Source organism: Protobothrops mucrosquamatus, unplaced genomic scaffold, assembly GCF_001527695.2.
Source record: "Protobothrops mucrosquamatus isolate PMUCROS unplaced genomic scaffold, P.Mucros_1.0 scaffold_5, whole genome shotgun sequence".
Classification (NCBI taxonomy): domain Eukaryota; kingdom Metazoa; phylum Chordata; class Lepidosauria; order Squamata; family Viperidae; genus Protobothrops; species Protobothrops mucrosquamatus.
In genome coordinates this window covers 331071-354378 of record NW_015386081.1, presented here as the reverse complement: position 1 = coordinate 354378, position 23308 = coordinate 331071, and the positions used below count along the sequence as shown (strand labels likewise).

Genomic DNA, 23308 nt, shown 5'->3' with positions numbered 1-23308 from the left:
CAAAAGTACAAACATTATAAAGGAAAAAGACAATGAAAAATATTTGTAAATAATCACTGTAAGTTTGGAAGTTTATAACTCCCAGCCAGGGGTCTCAACTGATGCTCAAACTCCTATAAAGAATATTGTCATTAGTTGTCTAAAGCCCAAATAATTATCAGATGTGAAAAGTTTCTTGTTTTTTTTAAGAGATGCCTATTTTACCAGCTAGCTTACTGAAACAACTTCTAAAGAACTACGTATAAACTTTCTGGATGGCTGAGGAAAGGACCTAATTGAGAAGGGTGCCATAACTGACAAAAATTTAGTTCTGTACATTATGTAATAGATTTACTTATTCAAATAGTGAGATAGCATAAAGATAAAATCACATAATATAAATGTACACAATATCAGATTTAGCAAAATAATTGGGTTCTCACTTCATCCTAGACACAGTCTATTTGATCATGGTTTATTGAGTAAACCACAGTTGGGTTTGCACAATAAGCTAGTCTCAACCAAATAAACCATATTGCAACAGTATATAAGCCTAGCTATAATGTGGCCTTACCTGTCTTTATGCATTACAAGTGTAGATTTTATTTAGATTGATTAGATTTTATTTAGATTTTAGATAATTAGATTTTATTTATTTGGCCTAACCCAAATAACAGTTTGCATGACCTTGTTTGGTGAAGGGGGAAATGATCCCATCATATCAATTGATAGGACACTGAAGTTAGTAATAATTCTTTCATATGAGGGGTCTCCTGCTGAATGTGAGCCAATCCATCTGTCCCCTTACACCAGGGATGTCAAACTCATAACGGCATGTGATGTGTCGCGACATAGCGCGACTTTTTTGCCATTGCCAGCAATGGGGTGGGCGCGGTTTCGCTATGATGCATCCAGCCCGCGGCCCAGCAGTTTGACACCCCTGCCTTACACCATCACACACTGCTAGTCACAAACTGGAATTTTCCCTTGCTTAGTGACCAGAGGCTTTTGTAATAGGCAGCAATAGGGACAGTTCTTGAGCTAAGCCTTTAGCATACTTATAGTGAGCTGAACTTTGAAGGCAAAATTGATCTCCTGAGTGGATGTTCACAATAACATTGATGCCATACACAATTATGCATCTTCCTTGACATTAGTGTCAAGCCATATGCCTACTCAAATCCAGTGTGATTCTAAAGCTAGATTGACAGATAGCCTAAAAATCACAAACTTTGATTATTTACTGTTTGGTGAGTTCTGTACAAGAAAAAGTGTTCATTAAAACATTCCCCAAACACAGAAAGATTGAAAGAATGTTGCTTAAGGATGGACAAAAATAGCATTTTCTGTAATTGCCTGCCTTCTGTTTGGGCAGCGAGGGTAGCCTGACATTTTGCAACCATTGGAGACAACTTTGAAATGTGATTTGTTTACTGTGTTGACCAAAGTTAATGAGATTACTTGGCCACTCATTTAATTTTGCCAGTGTCTTGGATGCCAGTCTTTTACTGGAATGAGGTAGTACAGCTATAAATGCTGGAATTAAAACTTTCTAAAGCTTGGGCTTTTCCGTGCCATGCTGTCTCTATCTTGTCTCCAGCCTCAAACCCACAATCACTTATTATAAGCTTTTGCAGCTGTCTTTCTTGGGTTCAAACAATGCATTTTGCACATAGGTATAACCGGAGAAGGAGGTGACTTAAGATGTTAGATATACCTTAAGCTATAAGGCATTTTGCTTGCTTTTCCTCCTAAATTATTATTTTATACACCCAGACTGCTTTGTAAACCATGATAACCAATTTTAGCTTTATCTAGCATTGCTTTATCAACCGATGGCAAAAAAAACAGGTCACAATTTAGCAAAGTTATGTGCATGTAGGCTCAAAAGAAACATGTTGAAAACTGTATTTCTATGGCTGTCTGTAGTAAGCATATAAAAAACAAGTGTTCTTTTGAATTGCATTAAGTGTTTAGTATATTGGAGATTAGTTATGAAGGGAACTGGATGCTGTCTCTGAAAGTCAATTGTTTATTTCTATTCTCTCAGATATTATGCAGCTTTAAGCTCTAATTGCGAGCCTTGAAAAGTATGGATCCTATCCTATCCTATCCTCCATTCCATTCTTCTCTTCTATTCTCCCTTTTAAGTATTTGCCTTTCTCCGTGATTCCCACATTTTGGACTTAAAATTCATGCATGAGTTGATTTTCCTTCATAGTGCTTAAAGTTGAGACTCCAGATTTCGTACAAAAACTCAAACATCAAAACTGGATTTATACTTGACCAGGAAGAATTCCACTGCACTAGAATTTCAAGTGCCTAATTATTGTGAATTTTGAAATCCGTGTAACCCAACTGTTCCCATTTCAGCAGTACTGCTAGCTGCATGCTATGAGATCTTTAGCATAATTTTGCTATTAAAGAGGCTAGTTCTAGGTGATGTTCTATAGAGTTACTTAGAAGATGCTAGCTTTGGGGCAACATACAACAGCAGTGCTTTAGAAAGTATAAGAAATAATGATTCCTTCTCTCTCTCTCTTATTTGCTCCCTGATTTTAGGGAGGAGGAAGAAATATCCTGAAAATGATCTGAATAATAATAAAAAAATGCTGTTCAGACTCTAATGACCATTTTGTGTGGAAGTGTTTCAAAGAAAGTTTCAGCCAAAAGAGTTAAAACCATCTGCCCAAAAGCATTGTGTAAAACACACACAAGAGTGCTGGGGAAATAAGCCAATTATGTGTGCTTCATAAGAGGAGGGGGGGCTGACCTTTGTGTATAATTAGTTCTTTTATTTAAAGCAACAATTTTGAATAGACTGACTAATTAGCTGTCATAACTGGCAAACTGAAGCTTTGGATAGATTCCTTGTGAGATGTGGGGGGATCTTCCTCTTTCCCACATGGATGTACATTCTTCATTAGGTTTGCTTTTCATCCCATGCACAACAACGAGGAATGCTATTTACTGAACTTTATAGACTCCCTTCTTACATGACATAAAAAGCAGATGGGATAAACTGTTGCTTTAATGGGAAGAAACCTTCTTCCCTCTTCCTTGTTCTAACAAACTACATAAATGGGTGATGTCCTGGGAAACAAAGGGAGAGTAGCTATTTTAGCTGTGTGCTCATCTCTGTTGTTGCTTCTACAAAAGCAGAGGAAAAGGCAGAGAAACCTGGCTGTGCATTTTATTAGTTACCATTCCTGTGTTACTCTTTGGACCAATTAACCTTTGGACGTTCATTAAATAAATTAGGTAGCAAGTTTTCATGATTTCAAATACAGTCTGTAACCAACATAGTTTAATGGTTCGCTGATGCACTACAAAGATTGTCCTGCCTGCATTTGCCCCATTTTTGAAAGCCTTGGACCTCCTTAAAGGAAAGGGAAAAGATTTGCAAATTTACCCATCATTTTAAGGTTACATCATTGATAACCATCAACATGTTTGCGAGGCTTCAAGACATTCAGTTGTATTAGATTAGCACTAGTGGTTCTTCACCAATAACTGAAAGAAGGACCAGAATTTAAAAGCTTCCAGTTGGTCTTCTTGGGATACTAGCCTTATCCAATACAATAGCAGCCTGTTTAGAAACTCAGCAGGAACCAAAAATAGAGAAATCTCCTCTACTTTTTTTCTGTGAAAGTTTCACTAGATTGCCAGCAATGGTGGGAGACAAAGGACAGAAGCATGGAAGGGCCATTATTGCCCAGTTAGTACCGTATGTTCCTTTTTTCTCAGTGGATATTCTCCAATTGTCAGTGTCTGCAGTTGGTTGAGAACCAGGTTTTAGTAGGAAGCAAGGCAGATCCCACCAACCTGTCCATCCCTATGTATCTACTTTATACAGGTAACAATGAAGCCCCGTATTGCTGAAAATGAAAGAAGATTAGGACCTTTGTATTTCCATGCAGAATACTTTCTCCTGCTTCTTGCTCAGGGCACTTTAAATGTTAAAAGCATCTTAATGTAAAAGCCATTTCATGTCGGAATGAGTCTGGTACATCCCACGTATACTTAGATGTAGTAATGACTGCCTTTTGTTGCGTATGGCTGGCAGTTTGCACTTGCATTTCCAACACCAAAGTGCTTTCCCTGTTAAAATTTTATGTCACTAAAAACAGCCCTGGAAAAGAGTTAAGTACTGATTTTTACCAACTCTGTATTTTGGGGGTTTTGTTTTTGGGTTGTTTTTAGTCATCTCACCAAAATGCTAGGACTGTGGACTTACAATGCCGCCACGGCCATCTTCTCTCATTATTTCCAGCACAAATCCATGGTGATCGATTTAATTCTGGCAGGGCTGAAATTTGTTCCACACCTCCCTTCCCATATCAACTCGTTGGCTAATTACAGCCTCAACTTTTCTGTGCTTCTATTTGTTCCATATCCAGATTGGTTAGGGTGGCAGGGAGGGAAGCCTTCCAGACCAAAATGTAATTTCAAAAAACTGAACCTGACTGCCACAGGTTGACCCTGCTCGTTATTATCTGAGTGGGAATAGCAGCTTTGAACATCGTATGATGTCTGAAACAGGAGCGTTTTTTTTCATTAGGAAACCCCCTGCTGAAAACTGACCAAAAGTGAGTGTGTGTGTGTGTTTTTAATCTTGCAAAGATAACTGCGAAAAGATCCTTTTCTACGAATAACTAGAAGAAACAGAAAACGTCCCTCTTTTACCTGTCTCATAAGCCTCTCTGAAGTCTATTGTGCCTCTAAAATAAATGATAAAGGATCCAAATTGTTTTTGTCTGCCCAGTATAGCTGAGACAGGAAACTTGGCGACAGCCCATTCTCAAATTCTTAAAGCTATTCTTTAAATTGTTCAAATTCATAATTGCTTTGTATCCAAGAAAACGGTCTTCTTTATAGATTAATGCCTTTATTACTTTTGAGTGGGAAAAGAAGAATACAAAAAGTAATGCCTTAACTTCGAAGCAGTTGCACTTCGTCTAAAAGTCACAATTAAATTAGGATGCGACCCAAAGGGAAAAATCTATTACTACCTTTACTCAAATCTGTGCTATTGTAAATTGTCTGTTGTCCACTATAGGCCTTTATAACCTTTGCCCCCAAAATCTCCATCATCTTTCACCAATATGGCTGTAGTTGGGAATGGTCCATCTAATGCAGGGGTGGGGAACCTCCTCCTCCTTCCCATCCTCCCCTCCAACATACATTCGCCTTCACATTAGATCAGGGTTGGGGAGCAATGGCCCTTTTATGACTTGTGGACTTCAACTCCCAGAATTCCTGAGCCAATGACTTTTAAATGAAGCATGGCTGGCTCAGGAATTCTGGGAGTTGAAGTCCACAAGTCATAAAAGGGCCATCATTCCCCACTCCTGATTTAATGTGAAGACAGATGTATGTTGGAGGGGAGGACGGGGAGGAGGAAGAGGAGGAGGGGAGGTGAAAGGGATCAAAACCACTTTCCTCTCAATTTCTATATGTCTGCGTTTTTTGGATCAGACTACTTCAACCTGAGTTGCATGGGCAAACACAGAGAGAAGTAAATAAAGAAGCAGGTGACTTACATACTTGTATCTAATGCCAGATCTCATATACAGAAGTCCAAGGTTGAAATTTGCAACATTTGTTACAAATTTTTCAACATCGACATTTGTACTAGACTCCTATGCCTGTGTGGTTTCCAGATATCTGGCTTTAGTTCCAGTAGCATTGCTTTTGGCAAGGAGTCTGATAGTTCAACCCATAGTTTGGGGAAAATTGCTCTGGTTCTCATATATGTTTCTGATACAACCTGCCATTGTCCCTAAGATCGGGAGGTGATGACACTTCCGCATTCCACTATTTGCAGGAGGCAGATTGCTGACATTGATAGCCAGGCTTCCTGAAGAGAAAGCTGGCACAAAATTGGAATTCTCTTCTTCAAGTAACTTGCCAAGAATTTTCCATGGCAACTTCTAATTTTTGCAGATGATCCTCTTCAGATTTAATTATGACGCTGTGTTGATTTTGATTGCTTGTGTTCTTCTAGTCTCAATTAAGTAGGTTTAATACGGAAGCCTATAAAATGTGAACCTACGGTGCCCAAAACAAAAATTTTCTTCTATGTCTCAGAAAAAGTGGAAATGGAGTTGGAGGATACCTTTCTTACTTCTGAGACCGGGTGAGGCCCTTCTGATTCCTCTTCCTATCAGTTACTATCTCTCACTATCTTTCTCTTTAATATAACCATGCCAGAAAAAAAAAGCCATTTTATTTTTGGAAGAGAGAAACTTTTTTCTCTTTTCAAGGATCATTGGGGATCATTCTGCCTTAAGAACTCCATCAGCCTCTCAAGACAGAATTTGTAACTTCTATTAGGATATATGTAAGTGGATGCTGAACTGTCATTATGGTAACTATTTTCTCTTTTCCTTTCCAGACCTTGCTAATTATAGGAAGCATTTCTACTACAGGAGCTACTGAGAAAAAAAGTGTGTGTGGGGGGGTCCTTTTACATTAAATTTGTGGCCATTTTAAAATTAGATTTCATTTGAGATTGGAATGAACTACAAAAATGCTGATTTCACAGGAATGGGAAAAAAAAATCCTATAAAGGTATTTTCAGATAGGATGGGGGAATCATTTCTACAGGAAAGTAATTCCATGGTAGAAAAATTAAATACTTTGTCATGCAAGTTTTAACTTTATTTTTCCTTACCCAGGTAGAAAATTGATCAAAATATGCATTCCTCTAAAGAGGCTATATTTTGAGAAAAGCAATGGGTGGCAAATCAACTCAGAAAATCCAGTATAAACTGCAAAATATATAAATCTTTGATCTTAGCTAAAAGGTCAAGAAGTGATGTGGCTTTCTTAGAAATGTCCCATATTTTCCAAGGCAATGCTATTGTTGAAAGAAAAGTCTTCATCAGGGTCCAGTTCCAGTCGGGAATAAACAAAATAGAGACTGCTTTAGAAAGAAGGTTGTAGTTTATTGAAGAGGCTCTGGAGCAGCTAATCACATGTAACTGGGAGTGGTGGGTTTTTACACCACCTTAGGTTTTTGTGTTTGGAGTTCCTGTTCCTGTAGCATGAACTTTGACCTGAGGTTCAGTGTGCCCTTTTTGGTATGGGTGAGTTAATCCTATTATGTCCCAAAGGTTATATCCTGCTCAGTGGTGGGATTCAAATATGTGAACAACCAGTTCTCTGTGTGGATGCCGCTTCCGGGAGTCCATTCTGGGCCTGGGCAACAAAAATTAATTACCGGTTCTGCCAAACTGGTGCCAACTGGCTGAATCCCACCACTGATCCTGCTTCTCTGTGGCTGTGGCTGATGGCTTACTTCCTGTGTTGGATTTCTTGGGTGAGGGGTTGCTGGTTCTAATTCTATCATTCTGCTATTGTTATCTGCCAGTTTTGCTGCAGGGGATTCCAAAATATTTTGTCTTGAATGGGTTTTTGCCTGGTAGTATTTGCTCATGAATGGAGTCTGAGTCCTTCTGAATGGGATTATCAAATCTGCATTTCTACAGACCTGGCCTCTGCCTAGGACTATTAAGAAAAACTGGGCCTGCTCTTCTGCCTTTTTAATATCCCAAAACATTTCTTTTTCTGGGGTGGGGTACTATCCTCCTACACTATAATGGTTAAATGATCAGAGTGGACTGGTTGAACAAGGTTCCAATCTGCAGCCAATTTTCTCTTCATCTAACTACCTTAATGAAAGATGATGAAAGTTGGTATAGAAAGACCCATGTACTTGGAGGGGCTGTGTGCACTTCCAAAATATTTCAGAAGATGTGTTTTAAATATGTGAGTAAAGGACCTCTCCACTATTTATTTGCAGCTTGGGTGCTTTTATATTTCTGTGCAGTTGCAAAGGCTTGAAAAATTGCATTTACTTTACAGGGGGAAAGGAGTAAATTTGCATGGAAGCCTAAAAGGGTCAGAGTGCTTTAAGGAAAAACAGGGAGGCTCTGATCCCACCCTCGTACAAGGCCTGAAGCATCTCTTCCGAATTATCAAAGCATGCACCATCCCACTACACATTGCATGGAGTTGCCTGGAAGAAGGATGGGATAGAAGTGTAGCTCAAAAAGGAAACTCATGCAACAGAGACATGCTAAATATTTCCTTGTTCCCCCTTTAGAGCTTTGAATGTCATTGGAGGAAACAATGATTTCTTACTATAGCAGTTCTAGATCAGTGGCCCCCAACCTTTTGAACACATGGAAGAGAGGTTTTGTGAAGAGACGTTTTTCAGCAGACTGGAGGGGGTGTGGTTTCATATGCTGCCTGCATCCTGTGGATGGAGCTTCACTTGTTTGCAGGGGCCGGTTTCTGGTATACCGCGGCCCAGTGTGGGTCCATGGACCGGGGGTTGGGGATCCCTGTTCTAGATGATAAAATCTATATATACAGTAACTGTGGAGCAGCAATGAAAGGCTTGCCCTTCCATTTTGGATAATCTCACCCTAATCCAGAAATAAAGCTAGTGAATATTTAGGTCTAGGCCAGCTGTGTATAATTGCTGGACTGGCAATTACTGTATGGCACTGATCTAAGTTTTTTCCTTGACTTTGGATTCGTCTCTGAAGAGGAAGATGGTATTTATCCCTTTATATGGACATTGCTGGTGCCAACAGACAAATTTTAACTCTCTCACTCCCCTCTTTTATCCACCAATGGATGTTTTTTTTATCTAATCCCAACCATTCTATCAGCACTTTCTACTTCACAGTTGTTATCAAGTGAACGTTTTAGAGTTGGAAGACACCCAACAGGATGTGTAATTGAAGACCATCCTCTATAGAAAATAGGCTCTTGTTCTATTAGGCCAACTAAAATAATTCAGTAATCCAGTAAATGCTGCAACGCAAATGGACTCCTGAGTCCTTTCCAAGTAATTTTAATTGAAAATAACTCCTATTGATTTCAGTGGGACTTTTAAACTAATTTATTTGGGATAACACCTAAATATATAAGGACAAAATCAGTCTAAGTGGACAAAGACAGTAGGATGAAAGTATAGAATGATGAATTCAGTTGTGGGAAAGTTGGATTTGGCTCCCCATATTGCGAAGTTGATGGTCTTGGAGCAAATCAAATGTAATTCAGTCTGATCAGTTTCACAGAGTCAAATGCCAGACTAGAGATAATCTGAGAGGGGAAGAAATATAGAAGTGAAATGAATCACTGTGATTCATGCTTTCTTATCTTATTAGCATTATTGTTATTATGTTCTATACATGGATTTGTCTTCTAAATGCTTTCAGAAATCAGAGTTAATGCAAAAAACGTTAGCAAGGTCTTATAATATCTATCCTAAACTATGTCCACCAGCTTACAGCTTGTTTCAGAGCCAAACTCAAGTTGCTGATGATTCTTGTTTATAAAATTCTTATATTACTTACTTGGAAATCCAAAATAGTAGTTCTGTATACTTGAACTGATTTGGCAATTTGAATCTCACTGGCTCAAGGTTGACTCAGACTTCCATCCTTCTGAGGTTGGTAAAATGAGGACCCAGATTGTTGTCAACCGCTTAGAGCACTGTGAAGCAGTATATATGTCTAAGTGCTATTGCTACATCTCAAAGCATCTTTTCATGTGAGCAACAATAAAATGGAAAGTGCAGCAGTGAAAGTCAGTGTCAATAAACAATATGAAATTAGATAAAGACTTTTTCCCCCTTTTAGTGATCACAGTAGGGTTCGGCAACTCTGTTATTAGGTGAAGTGATCACTAAGAGAAATTGTGCCCGTGGTTCAACTTTCATTTGCTTTACAAAGCTGCAAAGATCATAAATGTTAGTATTGGTCACAAGGTTACATTTCATCACCACCAAAATTGTTGTATACAAAGTCATGAATTTGTTAGAATATAAATAAAGACATTCCAAAGTCCATTTTCTAGTTCAAAAACTATGCCAGTCATTTAGAGATTAGATGGCTGGGTCCATAAGATAGGTCCTTTTTCTAGAGCAGCACCTCAGTAATGCAATTTATTCCTTATGAAATCTAGATTGCCTCCAACTTTTGATTTTCCTTCAGTCAGACTGTGAGTACTGTGCTATTTCAGGTTTTCCCCCCCTCCCCAGTTTTTAAAAAATCTTAAAATTTCTCTTTGATAATCTTGGAGATAAGAGCAGATTTTTTTTTAAGTCGACTGAGAGTTGTTTTATTATTGAAGCTGCTGTAGTTTATACACATTATACTGATCATTCATTAGGTAGAGAGTTAATTGTCATAGACACAACCGATTTTCAAGAGGGAAACTTGTTATGTCTATTCCAGTATCTGAACATTTTGAATCGCTGACATATGTGGAGTGGCACTTTTGATAGTGTCCATTCTTTTGAGGACAGGATTTCATTTTTAGTTGCTAGTGTGAGTTTGGATTTAGTTCACTTTTTTCTTCCTTCAAGAGATCCCAAAGTAGCTGTCATTAACACTAAAAGTAGTTCTTGTGTCTCTGGCAGTTTCCGTTAGGAGTGTTGTTTAAGCCTCCAGGTTTTTATAATGTTGTTTAACCTGTCTCTGTAGTACAAAGACTATTTTGATAAGGGATAGATCAATACCTCCCTGTTTGTCTTGAAGTGTCTTAAGTGCTGTTGTTGTTCTCTTGCAGTTCTGACAAAGCAATTATTACTGTAAGAGTGGTGGGTTTTATGTGTTGAACATTTGCTACCCTCAGGTCATGATGTTGCTTTTAAGGAAAGCAGAAAATGTCACTTGCTATAGCAACATTAAGTAAAGCCACTGTGGTTAAAGATCTGTTAATAATTTTGTGGGGGGGGGGACATGTGTAGTATCTACTTTAGTCCGAAAGTAATGTGTTTTTACTTGCAAAGGGGTTTTCCATTGAATTTTTTGCTTTCTGACTGAAGATTGCTCATTTGTCACTGTTAAAATTCATTTGTTACTTTAAGCCAATTCCTCTAATCTATCAAGACAATTTTGAACTTTATTTACATATGGCAGGAGGTTAGCTATCCCATCCAATTTTGAATTAGTTGGGAATCTGATATGTGTTCTCTTCATCTCTTCATGAAAAATCATTAATAAAAGTAAATATGGGGTAAAAGGATCCAGCAATGATCCTAATGACACCCAGTGTGATATCTCTCCCCAATTTGATGAGGTACCGTTAATGAATGCAAAGAATATGATTTGAAAACCAGCTGTACATCCCATGTAATTGTCTTGCCATAGAGCAAATTTAGTAGATTGTTAATCAGCATGTAATTGGGTACTTGGTCAAATGCTCTTCTAAATGCAAGGTATGCTGCTATACAGCATCCCCACATCCTTCCTAAGCTTTTTATGTAGTCACATTGACTTGTTTTGATATTCTCCTTTCCCCCCTCCTCATCAGAAATACTTGCAGTGGTGCTTTCAGCATCTCATTGTTTAGGACAGTAGTTCTCAACCTTTTTAATGCCGCGACCCCCAACCGGTCATAAGTCGAGGACTAAACCGGTCATAAGTCAAGGACTTTCCCTGCCCGGGAGCACCACGCATGCGTGGTTCCGCCCCCTGCGCCGGCCGAGGCATAGCTGGCAAGCGGCAGAGATGGAGCAGGCCGACCACCAGCTGGCCCAGCTCAAGGGAGGTAAGGCACCCGCCGGAAAAGAGGAAAAAATGGCGGACAGCCTTGCTTGGTGACCCCCGTGAAATGGTTGATCGACCCCAAATGGGGTCGCGACCCATAGGTTGAGAACCGCTGGTTTAGGAGCTCTTCCCATTCCTACCATGGTACCTTACTGGTCATTGTTCTGAGTTTTATGAAATCTAAAATATATATTTGACTGTTTCTTCTAGTTCCCCTTAACTCCCAAACTCCAGCATTTTATGATCACTTTTTCTCAATGGTTCTATATATCATTAAAATGTTGTTGTTTTCATGTTGGAAGCACTGAGTTGCTTTATCATTTAAATAAATAAGTAAAACATTTCTGCCGCTTATTCTTCCTTAATTAAATCTTCCTTATTAATTGGTGCCAAGTATAAACCAAGTCAAGTGATATCATACTTGATAGTGTTATATTGTCATATATATGGGGAGTTCTTGAAGAAAGGGGATGGAAATACATCTATTACTATGCATGCAGTCCATGGAACTATTTATTTTCATGTCTACCTTTTAAAAGGTAAGGTTTAAACAGTAGAAATTTTTAAACAGTAGAAAGTTTTAAATGGCAGAGACTTGTGGTTCACCACACTCTATTAGAATTTTTAGGGATGCTTTCCTGAGTCAGTTTTTGTCCAAATATTTAAAAATGTTTGGACACTTATTGGATCTTAAGGATGCAACTATGTAGGAGCATGTCTGTTTCAACTGAAAGAAAATGTAACTAAGAACTACAATGTCAAGCCAACTGTCTTGAAATAAGTCAGTTTTGAAATCTGTTAAGGAAGTTACCCAATCCAAAAATGTGATAAGGTTAGCTAAGCAACATTTGTTCTTGATAAATACTTGCTGACCTCCAGTGATTACTGCATTATTTTCCAAGGGCTTATAGATGGATCTCTTTATTATCTGCTCTAGACCGACTGTCTTGTAGGATCCTCCCAAAGATGCTTTTTCACAAGGCAACTGGACTTTGTTTGTCTTTGAAGAGCTGAAGAAGCTTCTTGGGAGAAGTGAAACGTCCTCAAAGAAAAACAAGAAAGTCCAGTTGTCTTGTGAAAAAGCATCTTTGGGATAACTATGACCTGGATGACTGAGAATCTCCATTGACATCTATCTGGATGATGATGATGATGATGATGATGATGATGATGATGATGATGATGATGATCATCATCATCATCATCATCATCATCATCATCATCATCATCTTCTTCTTCTTCTTCTTCTTCTTCTTCTTCTTCTTCTTCTTCTTCCCCCTCCTCCTCCTCCTCCTCACTCCTCCTCCCTCCTCCCTTCTTCACTTTCGCCTTTTCCTTTTGTTCTAAACATACTTTTAAAAAAAGATTTTCAGAATTGTTCATTCTGAAGCTTTCTTGCCTAATACCAGTTGTACTGTGCCAAGCTACGCTTCCACACTTTTTCCTTGTGACCTGATTCTTTTTATATTTCCCATTTACGTACCTTCTTTTTTCTTTTCAGATATTTACTATTTTTTGCATAATCACAATAGTTTATTCTGTCTACATTTTTTTCCTGAAAGGAATTGTTTGCAGTTTTTGTTTTAATATTTCCTTCTTAGAAACTCTCATGCTTTCTTCCAGTAGCTTTTGGTTTTGTTTTTTTGTTTTTGAAGTCCAAGACTTCAAATCATGTTTGACTTAACTTTAGGGCTTTGCTAACAGCAACTTTAAAGTGCCTTCCTACCATCTACTTTCCACCTATCCTTTCCACAATCACTAAAACATATGGCTGTGTGGGATTGGAGCACTCAAGATACTCCTTCCTGCTTCATTGTGTGTGTGTGTGTGTGTGTTTTAAGTATATTGATTTCCTTGGAGATTGGTATTGCCATTTCAATCCCCAGCCTGTCTCATAAAGCAAAATTCCCTGAACAGTTTTGTTAAAACCTTTCCAAAATGCAGTAATCACATATGAATATGCAACCTTTCAAAGTAACAATTTTTTAAAGTTCAAGACATGGGAACATCAATCTCCTGGAAGATATGAAAGATCAAGAGACAGGTATTCTCAGACAAAAATACATCTGGAATTATGGGAATTTATGCTGGATCATCTGTTTGCAATGTTTTAGGTGAAACTAGATAGCATGTATTGCTTCCTCCATGGAAAGTTTGAAGTTCTAGATTCAGTTTAGTACTATTGTGGTCCATAAACTTCATACCCATAGACTAACCAGTTTTCTTGCAAAGGATAATGTATTAACATCATGATGTTTCCTTAGAGATCTTCAAGTTAAGAAGTGTAGGATTGATGCCAAAATGTTAATATTTAGCATTACTGTCCCTCTAAAATTCTTTTAAAGTGACAGTCAAACATACTTGAAAAGCCAGTTGTGAACCATTTACAGCTGATACTTTGGCTAAGATTTCACTTCCCCCTAAGATGGTCATTCACTTCCCCCAGAGTTCTAATTCTGCCTTGAACATGAAACCAGTTGGGCAGCCTCAGCTCACTCATTTTCTCTCAAACCTAGAAAAGAGGAAATGGCAAACCATCTCTGAAACAACCTTGTCAAGAAAAATCCAGGGACTTGTCCAGGCAGTCTCCAAGAATCAGACATGATTGAATGGAAAGGGGGGGGGAGGTGAAACTGGAGGAAGAATCATTATGGGATTTAAAACTGATTTGCACAAATTCAGCATACCTCCCATCATGAGCCATGCAAGTACAAAACAAATAATTCCCACTTTGGATATTCACCCAAAAGCATTAAAACAGCATCTGTAGTGTGATCATTAAATGAAAGTTTGAGTCATATGTTTTCTCATTTATTTATTGTCATGAGATTCTCATGGAAGATTCAGACCATGTATAGACTGATGTGCCTCTCAAAGAAAATGCCCATTTACTCTTTCCCTTTTTAGGAAAAGGAAAACCAGTGATAACTGAGGAGAAATCTAATCAAGTTCTTTCCTTGATTCCCAGCAGCAAGTAGATTTATCTTTTAGAGCTGGCTGCTATGATGCTGAAGAGGTCTTCAAATAAATCTTGAAGAATATGAAGCTACTTACCCCCAAACCCTTGGACTTAATGGCAAATGAGCACCAGCCATTGAATTTGAGAGGACTGTTCTGAAACCCTTTTAATGCGGCTCTAGAAATTCCATTTGGATCATTGATGGGACTCCGATGAAAGATTCTGTGGACTTTCGATCTAACATTTCACCTCAGTCACAAATTGACTCAAGGAAGGAAAACCAGTGGTTTCATTCTGTTTGAGACAGAATGAAAATTCACAGTTTGGAAAGCTCCAGTGTCTCACTTTAGAAGAGACCAAAAAAGATGGTTTCCATCTCCTCAGCTGTCCTTCTGGGCACTCGGCTAGTTCAAACTCTCCTACCTATTAAACTTTTAGACTTATTAGGATTTTATTGATATCTCTTATCTCTTTGCCCAAAAACACACAGATGAAAATCCTGGGAAATAGATTTTCTAAGAAGAAGCTATTGAGTGAATGGAGGATAGGGAAAGGAAACTTTACCTGCATTTCTGTGCCTGCTCCTTGGGGAATAACTTTCCCATTTTGCCTGCCATCACCTAGGTGCTTTTGCAGTACAGGCTTCAGTTTATACTCTAAGTAAACCAAAGTCATTGCTGATTTGGCTGTGAACACGTAACAGAAAAAGCAGCCTAATAAATCTGATTAAAAGCTTAAATTCATTATAAGAACAGCTAGCAGAGTCATTGGGAGTCATGTGGCATACAAATTTGATTAATAAAGTACATTTGTATGTGTGCAAGAGGGATGCCTTAATGTTTATGTAAGTTTATTCCTGGTCCATTGTTCACTCTCCTTTGTTAATTATCTCTATGTAAATCCAGTGGTAGACTCTTTCGTCATTTTTTTCCAGTCATTTGAGGTAGAATAGTTTCACCTCCAACTCTCATGAAAAAGTTTAATTAGGAAAAGTAGGTAAGTCAGGGAAAAAATAATATTAATTAGAACTGTTGGGTCTCAAGGCAAATTTTCTATATATTAATTTATTAGATTTATATAGCCAGCACCTATCTTATATAGTGTAGCTTGGGAGCTTACAATCATTGCAATATTGTATGTTTCTAATAATGGTAGCTTTAGGAGACATTAGAGAACAGCAGGACAGAAATGAAATTTTATATTAAAGTTGGTTGCAGGTATGTGCGTTTTGACTTTGCATATGTGAGTTCAATTTAACTTTCTGTGTATGTGTCTATAATGTATTTCTGCATCTTTATACTCACATCCACCTGCTTACACACTCACAAACATGTCCAGTAGGATCTACCCACAGGAAGGAAAGAGATTGGCAATAATTTCTTGGAACGGAAAGTTAAAAAGACACTGAAGCAGGTGAATTGTCCAGTGGGAGAATAACCTCCTATCCAGATCAAATGCCTTTTAAACTATGGCCAGAACATCTTGGTCCAGACAGAATTTTCCTAACAGAGAGAATAGCCATAGAGTCATAGTGTCAGGTCCAGTGATGGATTCAGCCGGTTCGCAGCACTTCAGCAGAACCTGTAGTTAATTTTTTATTGCACAGGCTCAGAATGGAGTTCCGGAAGTGGCACCCACACAGAGAACCGGTTGTTCACATATTTGAAACCCACCACTGGTCAGATCAGTATGAATAGAGAAGAGGAACTGCTTAAGGGTGCAGTATAGGTACGCTTGGAGTCTTCCCTATAAATTACTATCAGATCAAGGGCAGTTCATCCTCTTGTGCCATCCTCCATCTTTTAGAGAAGAAAGTTGTCAGGAATTTTTTTTTAAAAAGCCCATGCTTGGTAGAGTTTGTCTGCCAACAGATGTAAGGGTAATTAAAGTCTCTCAGGGTCTGGATGGGGAGGAACAGACTCAGACTCAACCCTTCCAAGACCGAGTGGCTGTGGATGCCAGCGCCTCGGCATAGTCAGCTGATTCCATCGCTGACTATAGGGGGCGAAATCCTGGCCCCCTCAGAGAGGGCACGCAACCTGGGAGTCCTCCTGGATTCACGGCTGACATTGGAAGATCACTTGTCGGCCGTGANAGTGTCGGCTGGCGACCCCCAGGGGGAGGGCCTTCTCTGTGGGAGCCCCCACCCTGTGGAACGAACTCCCCCCAGAGATCCGGATTATTCCGGATCTCCCCTCCTTCCGCCGTGCCCTCAAGACATGGCTTTTCCATCAAGCGGGATTGGCCTAGGGGGGGATTTTATAGGGATTTTATAATTTTTCTAATACAGGTTAATTAATATATATTTTAATTTGGCTTTTAAATATTTATTGTATAGCTCTGTTTTTATTTACCTGTAAGCCGCCCTGAGTCCCTCGGGAGAAGGGCGGGGTATAAATTAAAGTAATAAATAAATAAATAAAATCATTATGATTTCATGCCTCTTTGACAGATCTGCAATTTGCTTTTGAAAGGCATCATCCACATCCTTTTGGTTGGATGACACCAATAACAGTATTTTAGTTGTTCCTTCACATATTTAACTCTCCCTATAACCAAGTTCATTCATTTGGTTTTCTGAGCAAGAACATTTGCATATAATACCATTCCTTCTTCTTTTCTATTGCTTTTACACATGTTTAAATGAATTGTATCCTTCATTTCCAGCCATGGGAGTCATCCTATCAAGTCTCCATTATGCTATTAAATCATATGTCCCTTCCTGTATTAAGAGGTCAATCTAATCTCACTTCCCATATTCTTGAGTATTAGTGTATAAAAAATGAAGGCTATGAGCTTTGCAAACCAAGGTTCTTTCTCATGTTTCACTGAGTGGTTTAAAGAGACCTAATTTCATCCGTGCTCCCAATTTCTACAGTGCAGTAGTTTTTTGTCTTAAGTCCTCCTTTCAGGGTTTAAGTTTTGGTTTCCATCCTCTGCAGGTCTTCCCACTCAAGCTTGCTACGCTTTGACCCAGCACATCCCTACCAGTTCTTGTGAGGTGCAATCCGTCATCTAGATAACTTAACCCATGGTCTCAAAAACCAAATATATCCCATCAATATCATTTTTTGTAGGGCCTTGCTGACTTGCATTATTCTTTCTCTTTCCAGTTCTCTTCCACTATTTAGAAGGATGGATAAGAATTATTACCTGATCCCATGGATCTTCAGCGTCTTTCTAAAATTTTCAAACTGATAAAACAGCTGTAAGCTGTTATTTTGTGGTGTTATTGACCCCCTATGTATTAGCAGAAAAGGAAAATTCTCCAGGGACTTGGTAAGTCTTGGAAGGACACTTCACAGGCCTATGAGTATGGTTGGCATATATTTGCTTCAATTCTTCACAACAATTAATCATTAACTACTCTCATTGTTTTCTTTCCTCTCTGCCATTTAGGGAAGCATTTTCCCGTCTTCCATGTTCTAACTTCCATCTTCCTTTCACAAGGAGATGAAAATTGTTTCTGAATTTTAGTACTCCAGAATATATTCTATGTCTGGTCTTTCAACTTGTCACTCTTATCCACTGGCCTTGCTCCACTATTTTATAGTCTTTCTTATGGGAAATTGCTTTCACTGTCAGTTTCTGTTGCTGAACTTTCTTTCTTGGACCTAATAAATTCAGCTGAAATGTGACCATTTGCTACTCCAATACCTTAGCTTTTTCTTGACTACTATGAACTTGGATTTCCATTATTTTCAATTAAGAAGAATAATTGCAGGCCATAATTTGCAGTCTCTATAAACTAATCAGTCCAATCAGCATACACCAGGATCTAGTATATACAAAGCCTCTCTCTATGTACATGTGTGTGTATGTGTGTATATAGATAAAAGTTATCCATAACAAGGTTTTTGATAAGCAGGGACAGTTGGAATTATTACCAAGTTACAAAATAAGACAGCAATGTTTCACAGGAAGTACTATAAAAATTCCTTTATTTAGTAGTGTAGACAGATTCCTTAATATCTGGAAGTAATAACCCAGTTTTATGATGGGGAAATATGAATGTCCTTGTAACTACAATTAATCATGCTGCCAGCATCAGGTTCTCTGCTCACTTTGCAAACAAAGCCAAAGTTAAACAAAACTGCCTAGAAAGACTGCTTAGGACACCAATTTCAGCTTGGAGAATTTCCCAGCAATGTCCTCATTTGATGTGCCCTCTTTTTTTCTGATTCCTAGGTGTGCCAATGTTATCGGTGCAACCAAAAGGAAAGCAGAAGGGATGTGCCGGCTGCAATCGTAAGATCAAGGACCGCTACCTTCTGAAGGCCTTGGATAAGTACTGGCATGAGGATTGCTTAAAGTGTGCCTGCTGCGACTGCCGCCTGGGAGAGGTTGGATCTACACTTTACACAAAAGCCAATCTCATTCTCTGCCGCAGAGATTACCTGAGGTAAATGTATATATGTGCATATGGTTGGGCTATGATTATCCTACTCATAGCTTCCTTGCTCTGGCTGTATAAAGTAGATTTAGCTTTGTGAATAAGACTTCTGGTTGGAGGTGAGCAAAACGATGCCTGTGTCCAGTGTGGGTTCTTGATCTTCTCAAAGCCAAACTGGAAGGTACATAAATGATTGAAGGTATTTAGCTTGTTAGCTTTTGGCGAGCCATAGAACACCTGCAACAAGGGGCGATGGGGATGGAAAGTACAGATAGGGCCATGGGGAGAAATTATTTGGATATTCATCTCATGAATGGACAAAAAGGCCTTTGCACAATTCCTAAACCCTAAAACTGGCTTAATAAAATACAATTACTCTGTTGACCTAATATGCTATACCTCTGTCCCTTTGCCATCATCCCCTCCAAATCCACCATATTATGGCTTAAGATGATGGCCTGGTTCAACAATATGATATGATAACAGCCGGATTTCTACAACACCCTGAACCACAATCTACCTAGCCCCATTTTAACCTAATGTATGTGTTGTTCAGACTTGCCAATATGTAATTAATCTGTCCCTATGTGGGCGAGAGTCAAGTTTTGTTATTTCTTTATAGGAGGTAATCAAAAAGATTTTTCTGCAAAAGTGCAATAGCATCAACTCTTGAAGCAGTCTTCCTGCAATAATTGGTTTGTTAACAAAATTATTTTCAGTATAATACAAAACTCAACATCTTGAAATAAGATTGAATTATGCACATGTTCTGTGCAGAAATGTCTCTTTTATATAGCAATCAATATATCCTTTTCTTAATTAAACCGTAGCTTGCATTTTCCTAGAAATGCTGTCTTCAATGGCTTTCTGAAGCTCTTATTTAAATTAATATTGTGAAATTGATGAAAATAGCTTTGTTAATAGAGCTTCGGAAAATTTCTCCATTTGCTGGGACTATTTATATGGGATTTTTTTTGGGGGGGTGCCAGGAGAACATAGCAATTGCCCCTTCTTTGAGTCATTAGTAGAATTTTTATTTCATTTCACCAAAAATAACTCAACTGATTCAGTAAACAAACGTATAAATGTTATACTTAAAAAGTCCATCAAGGTACACCTCAGTGGAAATGCCATATCTCAGCCATGAAATAATATTGAATTTCTTTCTATGTTAGGACAGACAGGATAGAAATGCAAACAATAATGCAAATAATAAGTAAGGAAAACCATGTATAAAATATTCATATTGTTTGATGGTCTAAAGCAAGATTGCATTCCTAAACATATTTACTTAGGAATAAGTCACATTGAACTCAGCAGAACGATAACAGATCAGGGAAAATTTAACAACCTGCATAGGGTGACAATTTTATATGTGTTTGTTATTTTAATTCATAGAAGAATATATTAGTTTGACCCAGCATCTGACGAGATTTGTAATATTTTCAAAAAGGTTAGAAAGTTGATAAAGGTCTTTTTCCTTTATCTTTTCAAAAAGATCTGTGCACTTCTGATGGCCACATATGCTTTGAAAAGTAGAAGCTCTTTTTTCTATCAGATGGATCTGCTGACAGTAATGCAGATGGACAGATGGATCTGCTGGCTACCGGTGGAATTTATAATGGAATTCTTTTCAGCCCTGTTGATTAGAATTACGTAAAATTAAATTGTGAAAGCATTAGGGGAACAGAGTAGATTTGCCAGATAATAAAATGACCTTTTGAAATAGCACCATAAAATCCATTTCACCACTACGTCGTTGGAAGTGACCTCAGAGTTCATAAAACAATCTTTGCTCAGTGTAGAATCTGCCAACGCATTTTCAACAGCTGGCTACTCAGACTCTGAAGACATCCAGTGAAGGGGAACACAACCACTTTATGAGGCAACCATCCCCTTGACAGCTTTTGCCCTCAGGAAATTCCTCCTGATATCCAATCCAAATTTACTTCCCTATATTTCCAATCCATTGGTTCTGGTCCACTTTCTGGGGCATCAAAATGTATTTTGACATCCTTTAGATATTTGAAGATTTCATCATATCTCTTCTTGGTCTTCTTTTCTGCAAACCAACCTTACTCCATTTCTTTAATTATTCCTCACAGGACATGACTTCTAGTTTCCTCATCATCTTGGTGGCAGTCCTCTGAATTTATTGTAGTTTTTCAATATCCTTTGTAGATGGTACCCATAGCTGTAGCTAGCGTTCCAACAGGCCCTAATAAGTTAGAGTAGAGTAGGCTATTTTGTGCTGTGACCTGAACTCTGTCTCCCACTAATACATTTCAAAGTAGTATTTGCCTCTTTAAGAGCTACATCATACATGTTCATCTACTATGTAACAAGCAGTCACACAAAAGGCAAGGAGAGGGGTAGTATGATGGAATGTGCACACACCGTAAAAACAAGGACTTGTCTGAGAACTAAATAAATAGAAACATCACTCCACAATAGAACCTGGGTTCTGAGATGGAAGCATGCAGTTGTCTAGTCACCAAGAAGTTGGTTAGCCAGTCAGGTTTGAAGAGCCAAGGTTGAGCATACAAGCAGAAAGCAAAGACACAGGAATATTAATCTAAGGTTGATGCAGTTATTCCCAATAAGTGGGGAACTTTTGGTGGCTGCTTGGCTCTCCAAGTTTTTCAATATGTCCTTGGATTCCATCTTCTTCCAGGGTGGTCAGATCCCTGATAAGCTGATGCCTCCCTCACCCTCCTTCACCTGCTCGGACTGATAGCTAGCTGAACAGTCCCAGGTGATTGACTGTGTATGGAATCTGGAGGATGATAGTCTGCTAAATTATGCCCTCACCCTCTGAGCCCCTTAATAGGTGCCAGCCTTACAAGGTAGTCCAGACAGAAAGGAACGAAATTAGATTTTGTTGTACATTAACAGAATCTTGCAAGTCTGAAAGTATGTTTGTTCCCTGTCACTTTACAATGCAAGAAACTAGGGAAGATCCCTTCTGAGACATTTGCCTTGCCCAAATTATTATTACAAGCTAAGCTGCCTGTTACCTGCCTGTTGCCCTGATGTGGCTCTTCCCACTTTATCATTCCTACATTCAGGTGATAATTAGCACTTTGAATTGAGCCCTGAAGCTTACTGATAACTAATGTGGTGATTATAACTTTATTGTTATTGTCCAATAGTAGATCTGATCTACTATCAGATGTTTATCTACCACATTTTGTATCATCTTCATGACCTGCCTCAGTGACAAATCCATACTGTCTCTTAATGATGATATCAAATACTGTTAAGAGGTTTATTAGGATCAAGAGGAGCACACTTGCTGCATCTTTGCCCTGCTGAAATTTGTCTACCAGAATCTATTTTCTAAGATGAGAAATGGGGGAGACTGGACAAAAGTTGTCAACTGCAGCCAGAAAGAGAGCACACCATTGTCTCTTTCAAGGCAGATGGATTAAACATTTTATCCCACCCATCCTTCATTACAAAGGTCTGGACCACTCTGAATAGGGACAACCAATGAGACACAATAAATGTGGCAAAGAATTGAAACTACGCTGCTCGTGTATGTTTGAAGAGGTTCTGTTACAAATGCTCAGTCATGTCTACTTTTAGTTTTCCACTTAATATCTTTTGATTCCTCAAGTAGGATACCAGTTTAATTAATTAAACTATAGCTCTTCTGGAGTGATCTGTGATCCTCAGTTTGATCAGAAAGTAATCTGACCATGCCAAAGGAAAACCAGTTCAGGTATGTACCTGCTTACCTGTGTTGGGGCTATCTGATTTGTACAAAGCCATGGTTGCCTTAGAGGCCATGAATTTATTAACTACAGTGGACCCGTCCTCCAGAACATAGAGATGAAAGTCACATAAAACTAGAAGCTATGGAAACTCAAGTATCAGCATTGACATGACCCAGGGATTCAGGATCAGATAGGCAGATAGTAAATTAACACCCACCCTAGCTGGTGTCTGTGGTTTACAGAATGTGCATTATTCCTCTTAACATTTAAAGCAATGACAAGTGGTCCAGAAGAAGTGTCTGGTATTCCAGTAGACTATCTCAACCTCTGCCTTCCATGTCAGGTCTTTGGTATTAATGGCGGCCATCATACTTCATCATTTTGCAGTCATCCATGGTACCTACTGCCAAGTGTATCACCTTCTAAGGATAGAGGTTCTTCTGCCTCAGCTTTCCAACTAATCTGGAATTCCTTCCTGTGTGATGTTCTCTAGTGCTGCCAGCCCAAAGCTTCCCTGACCTCACTCCCCCACTCAACCTTCTCAAGCCATTCTCTGATTAGTATCCTTCACAGTTACATGAAATACTCACTTTCACTTTTCTCAGGCTTCTAACTTTCGCCCACATATTCTTCTCCACCGTAGCCACTTAAAAATGCTGTATCCCAAAGTAAAATTCTGCACTAA

At 38.7% G+C, this 23308-nt stretch overlaps 1 protein-coding gene across 1 annotated transcript in view; it reads left to right on the top strand.

Annotated features, from left to right (window-relative positions):
- Nucleotides 1–23308, top strand: part of LMO1 (LIM domain only 1) — a 115665-nt gene that overhangs the window by 48319 nt on the left and 44038 nt on the right. The window contains exon 2 of the mRNA XM_015812230.1: nt 18700–18913. Coding sequence (XP_015667716.1) covers nt 18700–18913 — 214 coding nt within the window. The remainder of the gene's footprint in view (nt 1–18699; nt 18914–23308) is intronic.